Raw genomic sequence first — 21,377 nt, 5'->3', positions numbered from 1 at the left:
CTTTTATATCTCAATTGGATATCCCCTCATTCGTCTAAACTCTAGAGTATAGGCCTAAACTGTTCAATCTCTCCTCATACAACAAACCCCATATCTCTGGAATCAATCTAGTGAACCTCCTCTGAACAGCCTCCAGTGCCACTACATCTTTCCTCAAATAGGGGGACCAAAACTGTGCAAAATACTCTAGGTGTGGTCTCACAAATGCCTTGTACAGTTGCAACAACATTTCCATACCTTTATATTCAATTCCTTTCTCTACAGATGCCAACATTCCATTTGCTTTCCTTATTATCTGCTGCATCTGCATGCTCGTTTTATGTGACTCATGAATGAGGACACCCAGATCCCTCTGCAGCATCGGAGCACCCCAAAGTCTCTCCCCATTTAGATAATAAGTTGTCTTTCCATTTTTTCAACCAAAATGCATGACCACACACTTATCCATGTTAAACTCCATCTACCACATTTTGGCCCATTCTCCTAACCTATCTATATCTATTTGCAAGGTTATTTCTTCATTGCAACTTACTGTCCCACCTATTTTTGTGTCATCTACAAATTTGGCTATAGAACCTTCTATCCCTGTATCCAAGTCCTCAATATAGATTGTAAATAACTGGGACCCAAGGACCGAACCCTGTGGCACCCCACTAGTTGCATCTTACCATCCAGAAAAAGACCCATTTATCCTTTCATAAATCCATCCAGTCTCTGTCCAATCCTGCCGTTGTTTTCCAAGTGTTCTGCTATTAAATCTTTTGTAATGGACTCGAGCATTTTCCCCACTAACGATAGCAGGCTGACAGATCTATAATTTCATGTTTTCTATCTACCTCCCTTTTTAAATAATATGGTTACATGAGCTGACCCTCCAATCTGTAGGAACTGTTCCAGAGTCTATAACATCTTGGAAGATGACCACCAATGCATCCACAAAAATTTCAAGTTGGCTGGGATGTAGATTATCAGGCCCGGGGATTTATCAGCCTTGAATACAAACAATTTCCCCAATACCATTTTCCTACTAATACGGATTTCCTTCAGTTCCTCCCGCTCATTAAACCCTGTGTTCACCAACATTTCTGGTACGTTATTTGTCTCCTCCTTTGTGAAGCAGCAGGTGGGCTAAGACAGATGCTGTTACACAGGTGACAATCAGCAGCCTTGATAATGGAGACAATCTGGGTTCAGGTCAGCCGAAGGGCAGGCTTTCTTCAGTCTGCAACAGTGGCCCAGTGGTAGAAGCAGTGCATGTGTGCGTGGGGGGAAATCAATGGCAACGGCTCACAGGTCTTGGCAGAGTGCATTCAACCGTTCCAGTATTTAACTGCAAAACCTTTATACTCATCCAATGCAAAATGTCAGATAAGCGACATATCAACACAGTGCAAGGGTCAAGAGATGGTGAGTTACAAGTTTAACTAAAAAGATACCACTATAATCAACATTTTGTTTTATCACAACTCATCAAATTATGTGCAGTTTTGGTCTCCTTCTGAGGAAGGATATTCTTGCTCTAGAGAGAGCACAGTGAAGGTTTACCAAACTGATTCCTGGGATAGCGGGACTGATGTACAAGTAGAGTTGAATCGGTTAGGATTGTATTCGCTGAGTTCAGAAGAATGAGGGAGGGAACCTCAGAAACCTATAAAATTCTAACAGGACTGGACAGGGTAAATGCAAGAAGAACATTCCTGATGATGGGCATGTCCAGAACCAGGAGTCAGTCTGAAGATACGGGGTAGACCATTTAGGACAGTGAAGAGGAGAAATTTCTTCACCCGGAGAGTGGTCAGTCGGCCTGTGGAATTCATTACCACAGAAACGTTGTGTGTTTTCAAGAAGCAGTTAGATATAACACTTAGGGTGATGATTATCAAAGGATATGGGAGAAAGCAGGATTACAGTATTGAGTTGGATGATCAACCATGATCATAATGAATGGCGAAGTAGGCACAAAGGGCCAAATGACCTCCACCTATTCCTATTCACTATGTTTCTATGACAATAGAATAGAATTCCTACAGTGCAGGAGGCCGCCATTTAGCCCACCGTGGCTGCACTGACCCTCAGAGCACAGTATGTAGGCCCACTAGTCCGCCGAATCACCCAAATCCCACATAACCCATACACCTTTGGAGACTAAAGGACATTTTAGAATGTCCAATTCACCTGTCTGCACATTATTCGTAGAATCATAGAATTTACAGTGCAGGAGACCATTCGACCCACAGTCTACATTGGCTCTTGGAATGAGCACCCTACTTGAGGCGGCACCTCCACCCTACCCCCGTAACGCAGTAACCCCACCTAACGTTTTGGTCACTAAAGGCTTTTGGACCATCTAACCTGCACATCTTTGGACAGTGGGAGGAAACCCACGCAGACACAGGGAAAAAGTTCAAACTCCACAGACAGTAACCTGAGGCTGGAATTGAACCTGGGTCCATGGCGCTGTGAAGCAGCAGTGCTAACCACTGTGCCAACGTGCCGTCCCATTGTTTCATTAAAAAAAACAATTGACGAAGGATACTAGGCATCTAAGATATGAGGCATTGTACAAATCGTAATTGTTTTCAGGCAATTTATAGGCAATAACTTGTCACTTATAACCTTGGGCATGTATCAGATGGACTTGAAACCCCCTCTTTCCACATAACATGCAGCAACATTTGGCAAGTGTAACCTCAGAAGCAATGAAGATAAACGGGCTGTACATAGCTTGGTGCTTTCTACTGGCTAAAAAAATTAATTTAGAAACACAATTTGTGAGCAGCATGGTGGCGAGGACCTGGGTTCAATCCCGGCCCCAGGTCACTGTCTGTGTGGGGTCTACACTCTCCCCGGGTCTGCGTGGGTCTCACCCCAACAACCCAGATACGCAGATAGGTGGATAGGTGGATTGGCCACGCTAAATTGCCGCTTAACAGGTGGAAAAAAATCGGGTACTTTAAATTACAAATAAAGAATTTATGTGTTGGCTCTCCCAATTTTGTTTGATGGTGACCAGAAGTTCCAGATTCAATTTTATCCAGTCAGCTAATCTCAAGTGGAGCTACAATTAACCTAGATCAGATCGGTGTCTTTGGATTGGGAAAGCAAAAATGAACAATATGGAATTATGTTGTTGGAAACCCCAACATTTTCAGTACCAGAGAGAGAAAAATGGGCAAAAACATTGCAAATGCATTTAGAGCTATTGCCAATCATGTGTATTTGCTTTTGTTTCGTATATTTGAGATAAGCAGGGACAGATGTCAAGTTTGATCCTGCTGGTTAATCAACGATGGTGGGGCCCTCAAAATCAAGGATGGAGTCGGTCAGGCTTGGTGAGACTTGAGATGACAGAGTAGGAGCTTGATTCTGGAACCACTGGTTATTCTGCAGTGGAGGTATGTTGTTGACATAGATTGGGCAAATCAAATTAGCCACAATGCTGTAGAGGAGGAATTCCTGGAGTTTTCTTGACCAATATGTGGAGGAACCAACTAGAGAGCAGGCCATCTTAGACTGGGTACTGTGTAATGAGAAGGGAATTATTGCCAATCTGGCTGTACGAGACCCCTTGGGGATGAGCGACCATAACATGAGAGAATGTTTTATCAAGATGGAGAGTGAAGTAGTTGATTTGGAGACTAGGGGGCTGAATCTTAATAAAGGGAACTATGAGGATATGAGGCGTGAGTTGATCTTGATAGATTGGGGAGAGTTACTTAAGGGATAACAGTGGATAGACAATGGCAAACATTCAAGGAACGCTTGGAGGAACTACAACAACTGTTCATTCCTGTCTGGCACAAAAGCAAAGGGGGTAAAAGGGCCAATCCATGGTTTACAAAGGAAATTAGAAATAGTATCTGATACAAGGAAGAAGCATACAGATTGGCCAAGAAAAATAATAGGTCTGAGGATTGTGAGCCGTTTAGAACTCAGCAAAGAAGGGATTGATTAAGAAGGGTGGCTCTGGAAATAGTGGATGCATTGGTGGTCATCTTTCGGGATTCTATAGACTCTGGAACTGTTCCTGCAGATTGGAGGGTAGCTCACGTCACTCCGATATTCAAAAGGAGAGGTAGAGAGAAAGCAGGGAATTATAGGCCAGTAAGCCTAACATCGGTAGTGGGGAAAATGCTTGAATCCATTATCAAGGACTTTATAGCGGAACATTTAGAAAGCAGTGGCAGGATCAGTCAAGTCAGCATGGATTTATGAAGGGAAAATCATGCTTGACAAATCTGTTGGAATTCTTTGAAGATGTAACCAGTACAGTCGACAAGGGGGAGCCAGTCGATGTGGTATATTTGGACTTTCAGAAGGCGTTTGACAAAGTCCCGCATAAGAGATTATTGTGCAAAATTAAACCGCATGGGATTGGGGGAAATGTATTGAGGTGGATAGAAAACTGGTTGGCAGAGAGGAAACAAAGAGTAGGGATTAATGGGTCCTTTTTAAATTGGCAGGCAGTAACCAGTGGGGTACCACAGGGATCGGTGCTGGGATCTCAGCTATTCACAATATATATATTAATGATTTGGATGAGGGAACAAAATGTAACATCTCAAAGTTTGCAGATGTTACCAAATTAGGTGGGAGGATGAATTGTGACGAGGATGCAGAGATCCTACAGCAAGATCTGGACAGGTTGGGTGAGTGGGCAAACCAATGGCAGATGCAGTATAATTTGGATAAGTGTGAGGTTATTCATTTTGGAAGCAAAAACAGGAAGGCAGATTACTACCTGAATGGTTGTAAATTGGGAGAGGGGAGTATGCAGCGGGACTTGGGTGTCCTTGTGCACCATTCGCTGAAGGTAAGCATGCAGGTGCAGCAGGCGGTAAAGAAGGCTAATGGTATGTTGGCCTTCATTGCAAGAGGTGTTGCTGCAATTGTACGGTGCTTTGGTGAGGCCACACTTGTGTGCAGTTTTGGTATCCTTCTCTGAGGAAGGGTGTTCTTGCTCTCGAGGGAGTGCAGCGAAGGTTTACCAGACTGATTCCAGGGATGGCGGGACTGTCATATGAGGAGAGATTGACTAGGTTGGGATTGTTATCGCTGGAGTTCAGAAGAATGAGGGGGGGGATCTCATAGAGACTTATAAAATTCTAACAGGACTAGACAGGGTAGATGCAGGGAAGATGTTACCAATGATAGGTGTGTCCAGAACCAGGGGTCACAGCCTGAGGATTCAGGGTAAACTATTTCAGACAGAGATAAGGAGACACTTCTTCACACAAAGAGTGGTGAGCCTGTGGAATTCATTGCCACAGGAAGTAGTTGATGCTAAAACTTTGAATATATTCAAGAGGCGGCTAGATATAGCACTTGGGGAGAAGGGGATCAAAGGCTATGGGGAGAAAGCAAGATTAGGCTATTGAGTTGGATGATCAGCCATGATCGTGATGAATTTGAGCTGAGCCACGATAGCACAGTGATTAGCACAGTTGCTTCACAGCGCCAGGGTCCCAGGTCTGATTCCCGGCTTGGGTCACTGTCTGTGCGGAGTCTGCACGTTCTCCCCGGTGTGTGTGGGTTTCCTCCAAGTGCTCTGGTTTCCTCCCACAGTCCAAAGATGTGCAGGTTAGGTGAATTGGTCGTGATAAATTGCCCTTTGTGTCCAAAACAGTTAGGTGGGGTTGCGGGGATAGGGTGAGGAGTGGGCTTAAGTGGAGTGCTCTTTCCAAGGGCCAGTGCAGACGCGATGGGCCCCTTCTGCACTGTAAATTCTATGAATGGCAGAACAGGCTCGAAGGGCCAAAAGGCTTCCTCCTGCTCCTATCTTCTATGTATCTATGAGTACGAAGTCCATCTAGGGGCGGATGGAGAGAAGTGCCTGCAAAGGCATTAGTCTAAGGGTCTTGGTTATGGTTCCTCTTCCATTTCCCCCTGTGAAGCGGCCTTCATATCCGGTGGTTGTGGCCATTCTAAAAATATGGATACAGTTTAGGCAGCATTTCAAGCTGAGCACCATGTCACTGTCAGCCCCACCCTACAGTAACCATCATTTTGTGCCGACAACCTTGGGTTTGTTATTTTGGGCTTGGGGGAGGAAGGCTTGGATCGGTTTGGGGTCATGTTCATAGAAGGGGCGACACAGTGGCTAGCACTGCCACCTCAGGGTCCCGGTTCAATTCCAGCCTCAGGTGACTATCTGTGTGGAGTTTGCACTTTCTCCCCGTGTCTGCGTTGGTTTCCTCTGGGTGCTTTGGTTTCCTCCCACAGTTCAAAGATGTGCAGATTAGGTGGATTGGCCATGCTAAATTGCCCCTTAGTATCCAAAGCATAGGTGGGGTTACTGGGTTACAGGGATAGGATGGAGGTTTGGGTTTAAGCTTAAGTAGGCTTCTCTTTCCAAGGGCTGATGTAGATTCAATGGGCTGAATGGCCTCCTTCTGCACTGTAAATTCTATGATTGTAAGAGAAGTTCGCTAGTTTTAAGGAATGGTTGGGTAAGTTCCAGCTTCCAAGAATGAACCTCTTTAGGTATTATCAGGTGTAATTTTTAAAAATAAATTTAGAGTACCCCTCATTTTTTTCCAAATTAAGGGGCAATTTTGCGTGGCCAATCCGCCTATCCTGCATATTTTTGGATTGTGGGGGCAAAACCCATGCAAACACGGGGAGAATGTGCAAACTCCACACCGACAGTGACCCAGGGCTGGGATTGAACCTGGGACCTCGGTGCCGTGAGGCAGAAATCAGGTGCAATTTGTGTGAGGAGATTGCTTCCTTCCCTTTGGCACCTTGTAGATGGATACGGTTCTTTTGACGCTTTAGCTGGGGAAAGGGAAGATATTGGACATACATTGTCGGCTCGTGTCAGTGGAGTAGGCCTAATTGGATGAGGTCAAAGGGAAGTGGGAAAGGGAGCTGGGTCAGGCTTCAGGGAGGGATGGGAAGTGAAACTCTACAGAGTCAACTCCACATCCCCGTGTGCAAGGCTCAGCTTGATTCAGTTCAAGGTGGTGCATCGGGCACATCTAACCAGGGCACGGATGAGCGGTTTTTTCCTGAAGTAGAGAATAGATGCAAACATTGTTCACAGGCTCTGGCAAATCACACGCACATGTTCTGGTATTGCCCTAAACTGGTGAACTTCTGGGTCTCCTTCTTCAGCATCATGTTAGGAATTCTTGGGATTGAGTTCCAGCCTTGCCCTTTGGGTTCTTCAACTTGCCGGAGCTTACAGACTGGGGTGAAGGCGGATGCTGTGGCCTTCGCTTCGCTGATGGCCCGAAGGCGAGTTCTGCCCGGGTGGAGAACTATGGTTCTGCCCAGTCCTTCATCGTGGTTCAGTGACCTCAAGGAGTTCTTTCACTTAGGAAAGATCACGATTAGTTTGGCAGAGTACAGGTTTAATCTGATGTCTTTGGATGACATTGCCCATTTACAAACAACATGCAGGAAATAAGTGGGAAGGGGACTGAGACTATCAAAATAATTTTAGCATTTTAAAGTATCAGAAAAAGATTTCTGAAACCAATGTGTTTCAAATTCTCAAGTTTTACAAAGAACAAGAACAAAGAAATGTACAGCACAGGAACAGGCCCTTCGGCCCTCCAAGCCCGTGCCGACCATGCTGCCTGACTAAACTACAATCTTCTACACTTCCTGGGTCCATATCCCTCTATTCCCATCCTATTCATGTATTTGTCAAGATGCCCCTTAAATGTCACTATCGTCCCTGCTTCCACCACCTCCTCCGGTAGCGAGTTCCAGGCACCCACTACCCTCTGCGTAAAAAACTTGCTTCGTACATCTACTCTAAACCTTGCCCCTCTCACCTTAAACCTATGCCCCTTAGTAATTGACCCCTCTACCCCGGGGAAAAGCCTCTGACTATCCACTCTGTCTATGCCCCTCATAATTTTGTAGACCTCTATCAGGTCGCCCCTCAACCTCCTTTGTTCCAGTTAGAACAAACCGAGTTTATTCAACCGCTCCTCATAGTTAATGCCCTCCATACCAGGCAACATTCTGGTAAATCTCTTCTGCACCCTCTCTAAAGCCTCCACATCCTTCTGGTAGTGCGGCGACCAGAATTGAACACTATACTCCAAGTGTGGCCTAACTAAGGTTCTATACAGCTGCAACACGACTTGCCAACTCTTATACTCAATGCCCCGGCCAATGAAGGCAAGCATGTGGTATGCCTTCTTGACTACCTTCTCCACCTGTGTTGCCCCTTTCAGTGACCTGTTTAAGCATTTTGTTTAGTATTTATGCACAAATACACACCCCTGCAGTCAATTTAGCTGCAGACACAGCTAAATAAAAAGAAAAACACAACACTGATCACATCAGGTTCTCGCAGATTTACACACCACAGATCAAAACAGTCAGTTCCTCACTGAATAAATTTTAAAACAAATCTTCTGTCAATATATACATAGAAATAAAAGTTGATAATTGGCTAAATCTTTCAATCATATCAAGTGTGGGCTCCTGGCTTTCAAAACCTGGATGGGCTTTATTAGGAAAACAAAGGATTATATTTGTATTGGTAAACATTAGGAATAAGGTTTAATTTAGGTTGTTTAATTTAATGTTTCTAGAAGGGGCCTATAGTTTTGATTCATGCTGGACAAAGGTGTATGTGTGTGTGGAAGTTGGTTAAGTTCCGACTGTGATAGAGCTATCACAGAAAAAAAATACAGTTGCTTAGCAACTAGAGGCCTTTGTAAGAGAAAAAAAACGTTCCATTGCTTTTTAGTTTTAACTGGAAGTCGGTGAGTGCAGATAGACCGCCAGAGCGGGAACAACTTCCACAGCTCTGCTAACAGCAGTTGGAGATGAGGGGAGAGCGAGAAGGCAGTTCTCATAGCTCTGCTCAAAGCAGTAAAATGCAAGAAAGCAAGCTCCAGAGGAACAAGAGACGGTTAGATCTAGAAATGGGCAGCATCGACAAAGCGGAGAAGGGATCGGCTGGTGAGAAGTTAGGTTCTGAAGTAAAGTTTCAGTTCTACAAAACAAATTTTCGAGCAATTGGGAAGATTGTATTGGCTGGATGTCAGAGTTTGTGTTAACAGTGGAAGTCAGTGCAGACAAAGAAATCCTAAAGAAGTTGGTGTAAAACCTGGGGTGATTTGCTTGTAGAAGTGGAATGGAAGAAGCTCTGTTCAAAAGTGTCCTCTGGAAAATAGAGTGGATTTTGGAATGCATCCTGCTAATAAAAAGTCTTATTGAAAGCAACAGATGGTTTTAAAACATGTTTTTGGGGAATGGATTTGGAATTTCTCATGTGACAATCACCTGGGGGGATTATAAGGAGAAATCCAGGCACTAATTTGGTTTCAGAGTGGAATGTGTGTCTGACCACAGCCAAACAGTGTTTTAAAAAAGGACAGTTTCAAATGTACTATGTAAGGTGTGTTAATCTTAAAACCTGTGCGCAGTTGTTAACCTAAGGAGGAAGTAAGGGAGTATTGTACCATACTCCATTTTTTCATGTTGAAACTATGAAACATCTTTCAGTTTGAAAAACACAATGGAATAGGTTTCTGCCAAAGGTAGACTTTCCACCCATCTTCTTCTGAGTGAAAAGATTTCTTCTCAACACCCCTCCCCTTCTGCCAAATACTTTCAATCTATGCCTCCTGCTTATTACAGCACTAAATAAAATAGCTCCTCCATATCCATTGCCCCAGCCCCTCAATTTTGCACACCTGAAGGAAAACACCCTCGAGCCCAGTAGATCAAATCTTTCCCCATAGCCAAAATTCTCAATTTCAAGAAAAATTCCTAGCAATTTCCTCTGTACCTTCTGGTTCTTCTTAAATCTACAACCAGAAAATTATGCTGGTTGTTTGCAGAAAATATTTTATTATGTTGTAGCAGTAATTGAAACCAGCTAATTCCAAGATAACATCTAAAGAATATCTTAGACAACATCTAAAAATGCCCGACATAAGTGTATTTTTAGTGGATACTTCGATAGATTTTGTCAGTTAAAATTCAAAATGTAAACTGCAGATGTAATATTACTTTTCCCCTAAAATCCAATGTATTAGCTTTGAAGAAATCATATGTCACAGATTAACACCATTTCACATTGTTAACACAGCAGTTTTCTTGGAAAAATGAATTGTTACCCATCAGGTTTAGCATATTCTCTTCCATTTTTACAGAGGCATCTTCTTGCATCACATCGCTGATAACGGAGCAATAGTTCCTGAAATGCATTCTCTTCAAGTTCCCAGGATGCATCTCTGTTCAAAAAAAAGGAGAATTTGACAGCAAAATATCAAGTATTACTGTGTAAGTGAGGGGAAGCCAGCCATCTAGTGAGTCATCAGTGTCTGCAAAACATTACATATTCTCTTTAGATTTTGGTGATTCCAAACTTGTTGCATCCTGGGGCTTTATACAACACATTCAACACCACCTATCTTAGAAACCACGGATAAAAACACTGCCATGGTTTTGGTGTTTCAGAAGGTAAAAACAGCAAGCACCGGAAGAGAAGTAGAAAAAGCTGGAAAAACACAGCCGGCCAGGCAGCATCTGTGAAGAAAGAAACAGAGTTAACATGCCGAGGCCAATATGATTTCTTCAAAAGCACTGATTTGGACACCTAGGGAAATGGCTGAGAGAAATTCCTGAAGCTTTGCGGGAATTGGAGTCCATTAAAGTTATGGCAACTAATCAGGCTGTCAGTACTAATATAGTAACCACATGCAATAGTCTTCTCAGCCGGTTCCGCACCAATAACAGAAAAACAAAAGAAAGCCACAATTAATATTTTTTAAAGTTTTACAAATTTAATAAACAAATCGAAGTGGCATAAGCTGTTATTGATAAAAGCACACATACTTTTCTGGGATATGGATCCCCATTCGTAACATCTCCTTCTGGAATTCATCTTTATTACTGCAGATAGTGCACTTGAAGAAGAACACCCCGGCACTCAGTGCCTGATACTACAAATGGAAGGGACAATTGCGTTAAGAGCTTAAAAAATCGTGATAAAGTAGTCTGTTTGACAGTTCAATCCCAAACAAACCCTCCTAAATAGCTGGCAGTTCATTATGTCAAATAACAAAGTAAGAGAATAACAGGGAAACAGCAACCGTGCTAGAGTAAGGTTTGGTCTAATAGAGGATAATGATGAGTCAAAGATAAGAGTACCGGACTGGGGAAAGACAAAAAAAAAAAAATCAACAAAATAAAAGGAAATGGCCCAAATTAACTGGACAGAAAATCTAGTGCTAAGAACGATTAGATAAGGAAACAAAAGGAGGCTTATGGCCGAACAGGAGGTTCAAAATTGTGCATACTCCACAGGAGTATAGAAAGTGCAGGGGGTACATAAAAAATAAATTAGGAGAGCAAAGAGGGAACATGAAAAAGCACCAGTGGGCAAAATAAAGGAAAATCCCACGGTGTTTTATAAGCATATTAAGGACAAGAGAGTAACCGGGGAAAGAGTAGGGCCCATTAGGGGCCAATGTGGCAATCTGTGTGTGGAGCATGTAGGTGAGGTATTAAATGAGTATTTTGCATCTGTGTTCCCCATCGAGAAGGACAATGTAGGTACAGAAAGCAAGAAGGGGAACTGTTATATAATTAAACAGATTAGCATTGAGATGGAGGTGTTAGCAGTTTTAGCGGGCTTAAAAGTGGATAAATCCACAGGTGCAGATGAGATGTATCCTAGGCTCCTGTGTGAGGCAAGGAAGGAGGTTGCAGGGGCTCCAACGTTAATTTTCAAATCTTCTCTGGCTACAGGAGAGGTGCCAGAAGAATACAGGACAGCTAATGTGGTACCATTATTCAAGAAGGGAAGCAGGAACAAAACAGGTCATTACAGATATCTAACATATGTCGGAGGGAAATTATTGAACAAATTCTGAGGGAACGAATTAACCTTCACTTGGAGAGGCAAGGATTAACCGAGCATAGTCAGCATGACTTTGTCAGGGGGAAGATCTAAAAACATAAGAACTAGGAAAGGAGTAGGCCATTTGGCCCTTCGTGCCTGCTCCGCCATTCAAGGAGATCATGGCTAATCTTTTGTGGACTCAGCTCCACTTTCCCACCCGAACACCATAACCCTTTATTCCTTTATTCTTCAAAAAACGATCTTTATCTCGAAAACATTTAATGAAGGAGCTCAACTGCTTCACAGTGCAGGGAATTCCATAGATTCACAACCCTTTGGGTGAAGTTCCCCCTAAGCTCAGTCCTAAATCTACTTCCCCTTATTTGGAGGCTATTCCCCCTATTCTAGTTTCACCCGCCAGTGGAAACAACCTCGCTACTTCCATCTTATCTATTTCCTTCATAATTGTATATGTTTCTAGAAGATCCCCCTCATTCTTCTAAATTCCAATGATATAGTGTGGGAGAGGAGAGTGAGCTCAGCAGAGGTTGGCCAGGGAACCAGGAAACTTAGCACATCAGCAGCAGCACCCTCAGTGTAGACTGGCTGTCTCTGCATATACATGAGATAAACAGTGCAGACAAAGGTGAATGTTTCACTAAAGCTATCAACAGGTCAAAGCTGAATGTCCTTGCTAACAGCACCAAAACTGTAATAAAGATGATTCAGTGACCATTGGCTGAACGGACATTCCATCCATCTACCACTAAAGATTACCAATGGGACGCCATTAAACAGCTATTGTCTTGGGCCTACCTCTTTGTTTCATATGTAAATAATTAACCCATGTGCATGACTAAGAAACAATTATCATTCCTGGAAGTTATAAGAAATGCCCTATAAAAAGGCTGACTGTACACAATTGAGCAGAGCAGACTGAAGAAGCCTTAGGGATTCCCCAGTTCTCCTCTCCTTATCGATAAGGCGGCAATAAAGGATCAATCACCCGCGAACGCCGTGTCCGAATATCTTTTGAGCACCGATAATAGTCCGAGTCTATTCAGTCTGTCCTCATAAGCCAACCCTCTCAACTCTGGAATCAACCTTGTGAATCTTCTCTACACCCTGTCCAGTGCCAGTAACGAGACCAAAACTGTACACTGTACTCCAGGTGTGGCCTCACCAGCACCCTATACAGCTGCAACAGAATCTCCCTGTTTTTAAACTCCATCCCTCGAGCAATGAAGGACATTTCATTTGCCTTCTTAATCACCTGCTGCACCTACAAACCAACTTTCTGTGATTCATGCACAAGGACACCCAGATCCCTCTGCACAGCAGCATGCTGCAATTTTTTTACCATTTAAATAATAGTCCATTTTGCGGTTATTCCCACCAAAATGGATGACCTCACATTTAACAACATTGTACTCCATCTGTCAGACCCTTGTCCACTCACTTAAACTATCTATATCCCATCTCAGACTGTGTCCTCTGCACACTTTGCTCTACCACTCACTTTCGCGTCATCTGAAAAACTTTGACACATTACACTTGGTCCCCAACTCCAAGATCATCTATTTTTAAAAAAAATATTTTTATTCTCCTTCTTTTTCACATTTTCTCCCACATTTACACCCACCAACAATAAACAAGCAGTAGTGAATGTAATGTCAACCCCTGTATCAACAACAACAATCCCACCCTCCCCCCAAACAGAAGCCCGCATGTTGACATAAACAAATAACAAAAAGGAATCAGGAATCAACCATAGTCACCATTAACACATACAGCCCCCCACCTCCCCACCAAATGTTCAATGTAATCCAATTCTCAAAAGTGCATAATGAATAACGCTCATGAATTGTAGAACCCCTCCATCCTTCCCCTCAGTTCAAACTTGACCTTATCAAGAGTCAAGAATTCCAGGAGGTCCCCCACCACACCAGGGCACAGAGTGGAGAGGTTGACCTCCGTCCCAACAGGATCTGCCTTCGGGCAATCAACGAGGCAAAGGCTATAATATCTGCCCTCCGCACCAGTTTCCAACCCCGGCTGGTCCGACACCCCGAATATGGCCTCACGAGGGCCCGGGTCCGGTTTCACTTGCACCACTTTGGAGATTACCCCAAAAACCTACTTCCAGTAATCCTACAGCTTTGGACAGGACAAAAACATATGAACGTGATTTGCATCCCCCCCCCCCCACACGTTCCCACACACCTTCTACCCCCTCAAAGAGCCGGCTCATCCTCGTTCTTGTGAGGTGTGCTCTGTATGCCACCTTCAGCTGTATCAGCCCCAACCTTGCGCTCAAGGTGGAGGCATTCACTCACCGGAGCACCTCACACCAGAACCCCCTCCTCCATACCCTCTCCCAACTCTTCCTCCCACTTCTCCAAAATCATCGATGTAAATTGTAAACAATTGCAGTCCCAACACTGATCCCTGAGGGACACCACTAGCCACTGATTGCCAACCAGAAAAACACACATTTATCCCCACTCTTTGCTGTCTGTTCATTAACCAACCCTTTACGTTGCGGGGGGGGGGGGGGGGGGGGGGAGGATGGAAGTCAGGGAACCAAGAGGTGAAGTAATTAGTGGGAAGCGTAGCTGCTTAGGAATACAAAAAAGCACGAAAAGACAGAACTCAGGAGAGGTTATGATAGTCCCCATCCCACAAAATATGACACAGTGTATGAAAAGGCTCAGTAAACCAAGGTCCACCACACTCAGAAAACAAAAAGGGACAGTCAATAGAGAATTAAAGGTGCTATATTTAAATGCGCGCAGTGTACGGGACAAGGTAGATGAGCTTGTGGCCCAGATTGTGACTGGCAGGTATGATGTGGTAGGCATCACAGAGACGTGGTTGCAGGGGGTTCAGGACTGGCATTTAAACATCCAGGGACTCACAACCTATCGAAAAGACAGAGAGGTGGGCAGAGGGGGTAGGGTTGCCTTGTTAATTAGGAATTAAATTAAATCAATAGCACTAAACGACATAGGGTCAGATGATGTGGAGTCCCAGGTTCGATCCCGGCTCTGGGTCACTGTCCGTGTGGAGTTTGCATATTCTCCCCGTGTTTGCGTGGGTTTCGCCCTCACAACCCAAAGATGTGCAGGCTAGGTGGATTGGCCATGCTAAATTGCCCCTTAATTGGAAAAAATGAATTGGGTACTCTAAATTTTTTATAAAAGATGGCGAGATGTAGCCATCTGGGATGGCCACTTACAATAAGAAACATGGACGGTTGCAAAGCATAACGGGAAAAATGGCCAATGTAAGGTTCAGGCAGACTCAGAGCCTGAATGCATATTTGTGAGCGAAGAATCCAGACAGCAGCGAAACCCCCAACCGATTAGCATTTTTGATGGCCCATCTCCGTCAGACAAAGGACTGATACTTGAGCAACCGATACAATCCCAGACATTTCGGCACCACGCCCTGTACTAGGGAAGCGTAAACAACAGGGTCAATGACCGCTCAGGACACGCCCAACCATCAAGGCACCTTTATTGGTTCAAATCGAAGTGATCAAGGATTACCCAATTAGTGGGGTCCAAACTGAAGGACTGCCCAAAAGAGTGCGAAAACCCCCAAGGATAAAGAGAGAGACCACCATGTGTTCGGCCTCTCTTGGACCTGGTGCTTCGGCAACATCTTTCTCCAATTGCAGCACCACCAGAAGCAAGTTCAAGTTCAACGCCCGCTACCAGATGGATGAGCCCAGCTGAGCAGAAGTTACTTCTACAGACCCGATAGATCCAGATCCGAACAACGGCCACTGTTCCTCTGACCTAAGCCGGGTGCCTGGAGTTAAGTACAGGTTGTCATAGTTGATAAGTGTGGTTTAACTAGTAGTATCTATGTTGCATGACTAATTGTGTGTAATTAAAGTACCCTTGATCTTGAACTAACTGGTGTTTGGCTCTTTGATCGATATCTGGTTGAACCTTGTGGTGGTATCATTTGATACCTGGCGACTCTGAGCAATATAATATCGATATCTAAAGAAAGAAGGGCAACCTTATTGATTGCCATATTTATAGCAGGTTAAAAAGGCAACAGAAGATAATTCTGAGACATGGGCCTTGAATCTTAATAAAGGCAAGTACAATGGTATGAGGCGCAAATTGGCTATTTTTGATTAGGAAACGTTATTTAAAAGGATGACAGTGGATAGACAATGGCAAACCTTCAACAGCATAAGGGGGAACTGTAACAATTGTTTATTCCTGTCGAGCACAAAAGTAAAACGGGAAAGATGGCCAATCCATGGCTTAAAGGGAAATTAGTGATAGTATTCGATCCAAGGAAGAACCATACAAATTGGCCAAGAAAAACAGTAGGTCTGAGGTTTGGGAGCAGTTTAGAATTCAGCAGAGAAGGATCAAAGGATTGATTAAGAAGGGGAAAATAGAGTAGGAGTGTAAGATTGCAGGGCACATAAAAACTGACTGCAAAAGTTTTTATTGGTACGTGAAGAGAAAAAGATTGTTGAAGACAAATGTAGGTTTCTTATAGTCAGAAACAGGGGAATGTAAAATAATAATAATCCTTATAATAATAATCTTCATTGTCACAAGTAGGCTTACATTAACACTGCAATGTTCGGGTACACAGAGGGAGAATTTAGAATTTCCAAATGACCTAATAGCATATCTTTCGGGACTTTTCGGAGCACCCAGAGGAAACCCACGCAGACACGGGAAGAACGTGCAGACTTCGCACAGTCAGTGACCCAAGCTGGGAACCGAACCTGGGACCCTGGTCCCGTGAAGCAACAGTGTTAACCACTGTGCTACTGTGCCACCCTCATATGGCTGAGCAGCTAAATATATACCTTGGTTGTCTTCACAAATGAGCACAAAAGTCAGATACCAGAAATGCTGGGGAATGCAGGGTTTGGGGAGGAACCAAAGGAGATCAATGGTGTTGGAGGAACTGATGCGATTGAAGGCTGATAGTTCCCCCGAGCCTGATAATCTACATGCCAAAGTACTTATGGAAGTGGCTCTAGAAATAATGGATGCATTGGTGGTCATTTCCAGGATTCTATTGACTCTGGAACAGTTCTTGCAGATTGGAGGGTAGCTAATGTAACTCCACTATTTGAAAAGAGAGGTAGAGAGAAAACCAAAAATTATAGACCAGTAAGCCTGACGTCGGTAGTGGGGAAAATTCTAGAATCAATTATTAAATATTTTATAGCAGAGCACTTAGAAAATAGTGGCAGGATCAGACAGAGTCAGCATGGATCTATGAAGAGAAATCATACTTGACAAGCCTACTGGAATTCTTTGAGGATGTAACTTGTAGAGTTGACGAGGGTGAGCCAGTGGATGTAGTATATTTGGACTTTCAGAAGGCTTTTGACAAAGTCCCGCATAAGAGCTTAGCGTGTAAAAATAAAACAAATGGGATTGGGGTAGTGTATTGAGATGGATTTAAAAAATTGGTTGGCAGACAGGAAACAAAGAGTAGGAATTTATAGATCTTGTTTAAATTGGCAGGCAGTGACTAGTGGGGTACCGCAGGGATTGGTGCTAGGATCCGAGCTATTCACAATATATATTAATGATTTAGATGAAGGAACAAAATGTATAGGGTGGGATTCTCCCAACGGGAGTCTAAGTGCCGACGCTGGAGTAAAAACCAGAGTGTTTTACTCCGCGGCGGCACTGCCCACCGACAGAGAGGCCGGCACGCCAATCGGTTGGTCCCGATCACGTACCAGGCCACTCCAGACGCCTCCCCCGGGAACGGAGCCCCCCCCCCCCACAGGTCGCCCCCCAAGCCTTCGCGACGAGTACACGGCAGCTTGGTAGCGTGGTGTGGACGGCGCCTGCAGGACTAGGCCGTTTACGCGCGGCCGCTCGGCCCATCGCAGCCGCAGAATCGCCGCTTGCAGCGATTCTCTGAGCGGCCCGGCGTGGTTCGCGCGGCGCTGGTTTCGGATGGGGGGGGGGGTAGGAGAATCGGGTGCTGGAGTCGGGGTGGCGCGATTCGAGCGGCACCCCGGCGATTCTCCCACCCAGCGGGGGGTGGGGGGATACCGCCCATAATCTCCAAATTTGCAGATGACACCACATTGGGTGTGAGGGGGATGCAGAGATCCTTCAGTGTGATTTGGAAACGTTGAGCGAGTCGGCAGATAAATGGCAGATGCAGTATAATTTGTAGCACAGTAGTTAGCCACAATATCGTAGAGGGTAGCCAATATAACTCCACTATTCAAAAACTGAGGTAGAGCAAAAACTAAAATTACAGACCAGGGACCCGGGTTCGATTTCCGGCTTAGGTCATAGTCTGTGCGGATTCTGCACGTTCTCTGTGTTTGCATTGGTTTCCTCCAGGTGCTCTGGTTTTCTCCCACAAGTCCTGAAACATGTGTTTGTTCAGGGAATTTTACATTCTGAATTCTCTCTGTGTCCCGAAACAGCTGCCAGAGTGTGGCGTCTAGGGCATTTTCACGGTATCTTCATTGCAGTATTAATGTAAGCCTACTTGTGACACGAATAAAGATTTTTATTAATTGGAGGAATGAGATATCTCCATCTTGGTGGCAAAAACAAGAAGGCAGACGATTGTCTGAAAGGCCATAAATTAGGTGAGGGGAATGTGCAATGAGACCTGGGTGTCCTTGTACACCAGTCACTGAAGGTAAGCCTGCAGGTACAACAGGTGGTAAAGAAGGCAAATGGTATGTTGGCCTTCATAGTGAGAGGGTTCGAGTACAGGAGCAGGGATGTCTTGCTGCAATTATACAGGGCCTTGGTGAGGCCACACCTGGAATATTGTGTGCAGTTTTGGTCTCCTTGTCTGAGGAAGGATGTTCTTGCTCGAGGGAGTGCAGCGAAGGTTTACTCCGAAGGAGTGCAGCGAAGGTTTACCAGACTGATTCCTGGGATGGCGGGACTGATGTACGAGGAGAGATTGACTAGGTTAGGATTGGTTAGGATTATATTTGCTGGAGTTCAGAAGAATGAGTGGGGATTTCATAGAAACCAATAAAATTCTAACAGGAGGAGACAGGGTAGGATGGTAGACAGGAAGGATGTTCCCGATGGTGGGTGTGTCCAGACCAGGGGTCACAGTCTGAAGGGCAGACCATTTACGACACATGAGGAGAAATCTCTTCACCCAGAGAGTGGTCGGCCTGTCGAATTCATTCCCACAGGAAGTAGTGGAGGCCAAGACATTGTATGCTTTCAAGAAGAAGTTAGATACAGTACTTAGGGCGAAGGGAAATCAAAGGATATGAGTGGAAAGCAGGATTAGGCTATTGAGTTGAATGATAGGCCATGATCACAGTGAATGGCGGAGCAGGCTCAAATGGCTTCCTCCTGCTCCTATTTTCTATGTATCTAAGAAGAAATGTTGTAGTTATATAAAGGGAAAGTGGGTGGTCAAGAAAAATATAGACCCATTAAAAGCTTAAAATGGAGATATTCTCAAGTGATAATGGGGAAATGGCACACATGTTGAACAATTACTTTGCCTCAGTATTTACAGTTGAAAAGGAGGATAACTTGCCAAAAGTCCCCAAAAAATTAATGGAACTAGAATGGCAAATCCCCAGGACCTGATGGTCTCCATCTGAGGGTGTTAAAGAAAATAGGGGAACACATTGTAGATGCCCTAACAATAATTCTCCAGAGTCCCCCAGATTCTGGAGTAGTTCCTCTGGATTGGAAAATTGCACGTCACTCCACCTTTTAAGAAGGGTAAAAAGGGAAACCAGGGAATTACAGTCCAGTTAGTTGAGCATCTGTGGTAGGGAAACTGCAGTTTATAATCAGGGATGGGGTAACTGAACACCTCAAAAAATGTTGGGTCGATCAGGGAGGGCCAGCATGGATTAGAGAAGGAAAGGTCATGTCTGACTAATGTTATTGAATTTTTTGAAGAGGTAACTAAGATAGTGGACAGGGGAAATGTCTACGGATGCTATTTATATGGACTTCCAGAAGGCATTTGATCGAGTTCCTCATAAGTCTCTGTGAACTTAGGTGGAAGCCCATGGAGTTGAGGGAAAATTATTGACATGGTTCGGAAATTGGTTGAGTGGCAGGCTTGGGTAATTATTCTAATTGGCAGGAGGTGACTCGTGGTGTACCACAGGGATGTGTGTTGGGACCTCAATTATTCACATTATTTATTAATGACTTGGATGATTGCATAGAAAGTCATATATTCAAATTTGCTGATGATACAAAGTTAAGTGGGATTGTAGACAGCCTAGATGATAGAATAAAATTGCAAGGAGATAGTGTAGATGAAGGGCAGAGCAGAGTACTGTCTAAATGGAAAGAGGTTAGGTACAGTGGAGGTCCAAAGAGACGTGGAGGTTCAGGTACACAGATCCTTAAAATGCCACAAACAAGTGCAGAAAATAATCAAAAAGGATAAAGGAACGCTCGCCTTTATATCTAAAGGATTGCAATGTAACAACACAGGGGGTTATGCTGCAGCAATTCAAAACCCTGGTCAGACCCCACTTGGAGAATTGTGAGCAATTCTATAATAATAAGAATAATCTTTATTATTGTCACAAGTAGGCTTGCATTAACACTCCAATGAAGTTACTGTGAAAATCCCCTCGTCGCCACACTCTGGCACCTGTTTGGGTACACCGACGGGGAAATCAGAATGTCCAAACCACACCTCAGGAAGGATACTTTGGCCTTTGAACAGGTGCAACATAGGTTACAAAAATGATACCTGGACTACAGGGGTTAAGTTATGAGGAGGGATTATACAAATTACACCTGTTTTCACTTTATTTTGAAGATTAAGGGGTATCTCATTGAAGTATTCAAGCTATTAACAGGGAAAGACATGGTAGGTAAAGATAAACTATTTCCACTCATTGGGATTCTAAAACTGGAGGCATAATCTAAAAATTAGGGCTAGACCGTTCTGGAGAGATGTTAGGAAGCTCTTCTTCACTGAAAGGATGGGAGAGGTTTGGAACTCTAGCTCACAAACAGCAGTTGAAACTAGATCAGTTGTAAATTTTAAATCTGAGATGGGCCGATTTTTGTTAAGTAATGATATTACGGGATATGGACAGGAGTTAGGTCACAGATCAGCCATAAACTCATTAAATGGCGGAACAGGCTTGAGGGGCTGAATAGCCTACTCCCGTTCCTAAAAAACAATGGGCTAATTCTTATTTCATTATTGACAAGTTATAGACCAACTGGCTATTTTCCAACAATTGGCTAAGGTGGGCTTTCAACTTTAAGGCATAAAAAAGGGTCTTGATAAGTCATTTTGGGTAAGGACGGTAAGGAGAACAACAGCGAAAGGCAGAAAGAGAAAGCAAGAGGCATAAGGAGAAAGATGTGGGTAATGAGGGGGAGAAAAAGATGTTTACGGGAGGCAGAGAAGAGAAATGCTTATGGAGAGGTGCTGAGAACGGTCTTCGATGTTTTTCGATATTGTCACTTCACAACTTGGTTCAAGAACGGTGGCGAGAAGTCTGTTCATTTGATAAAGTTAAGTTTTGTCCTCTTACTGTTAATTGATACTTTGCTTTTTATCT

The 21,377-nt window shown here is 44.0% G+C and overlaps 1 protein-coding gene across 2 annotated transcripts in view; it reads right to left on the bottom strand.

The window, feature by feature from the left end:
• The window catches only part of LOC140398981 (G2/M phase-specific E3 ubiquitin-protein ligase-like), a 449,971-nt gene that overhangs the window by 205,961 nt on the left and 222,633 nt on the right, over window positions 1–21,377 (bottom strand). For both annotated transcript variants that reach the window (XM_072488016.1, XM_072488009.1), the window contains 2 exons: window positions 10,813–10,919; window positions 10,092–10,208 (listed from right to left, as the gene is read on the bottom strand). In XM_072488016.1, the coding sequence (XP_072344117.1) occupies window positions 10,092–10,208; window positions 10,813–10,919 (224 nt within the window). The remainder of the gene's footprint in view (window positions 1–10,091; window positions 10,209–10,812; window positions 10,920–21,377) is intronic.

Source organism: Scyliorhinus torazame, chromosome 2 (genome assembly GCF_047496885.1).
Source record: "Scyliorhinus torazame isolate Kashiwa2021f chromosome 2, sScyTor2.1, whole genome shotgun sequence".
In the NCBI taxonomy this organism is placed as follows: domain Eukaryota; kingdom Metazoa; phylum Chordata; class Chondrichthyes; order Carcharhiniformes; family Scyliorhinidae; genus Scyliorhinus; species Scyliorhinus torazame.
Note: the sequence above shows the minus strand (reverse complement) of the source record. Positions and strands in the feature narration are given on the sequence as shown.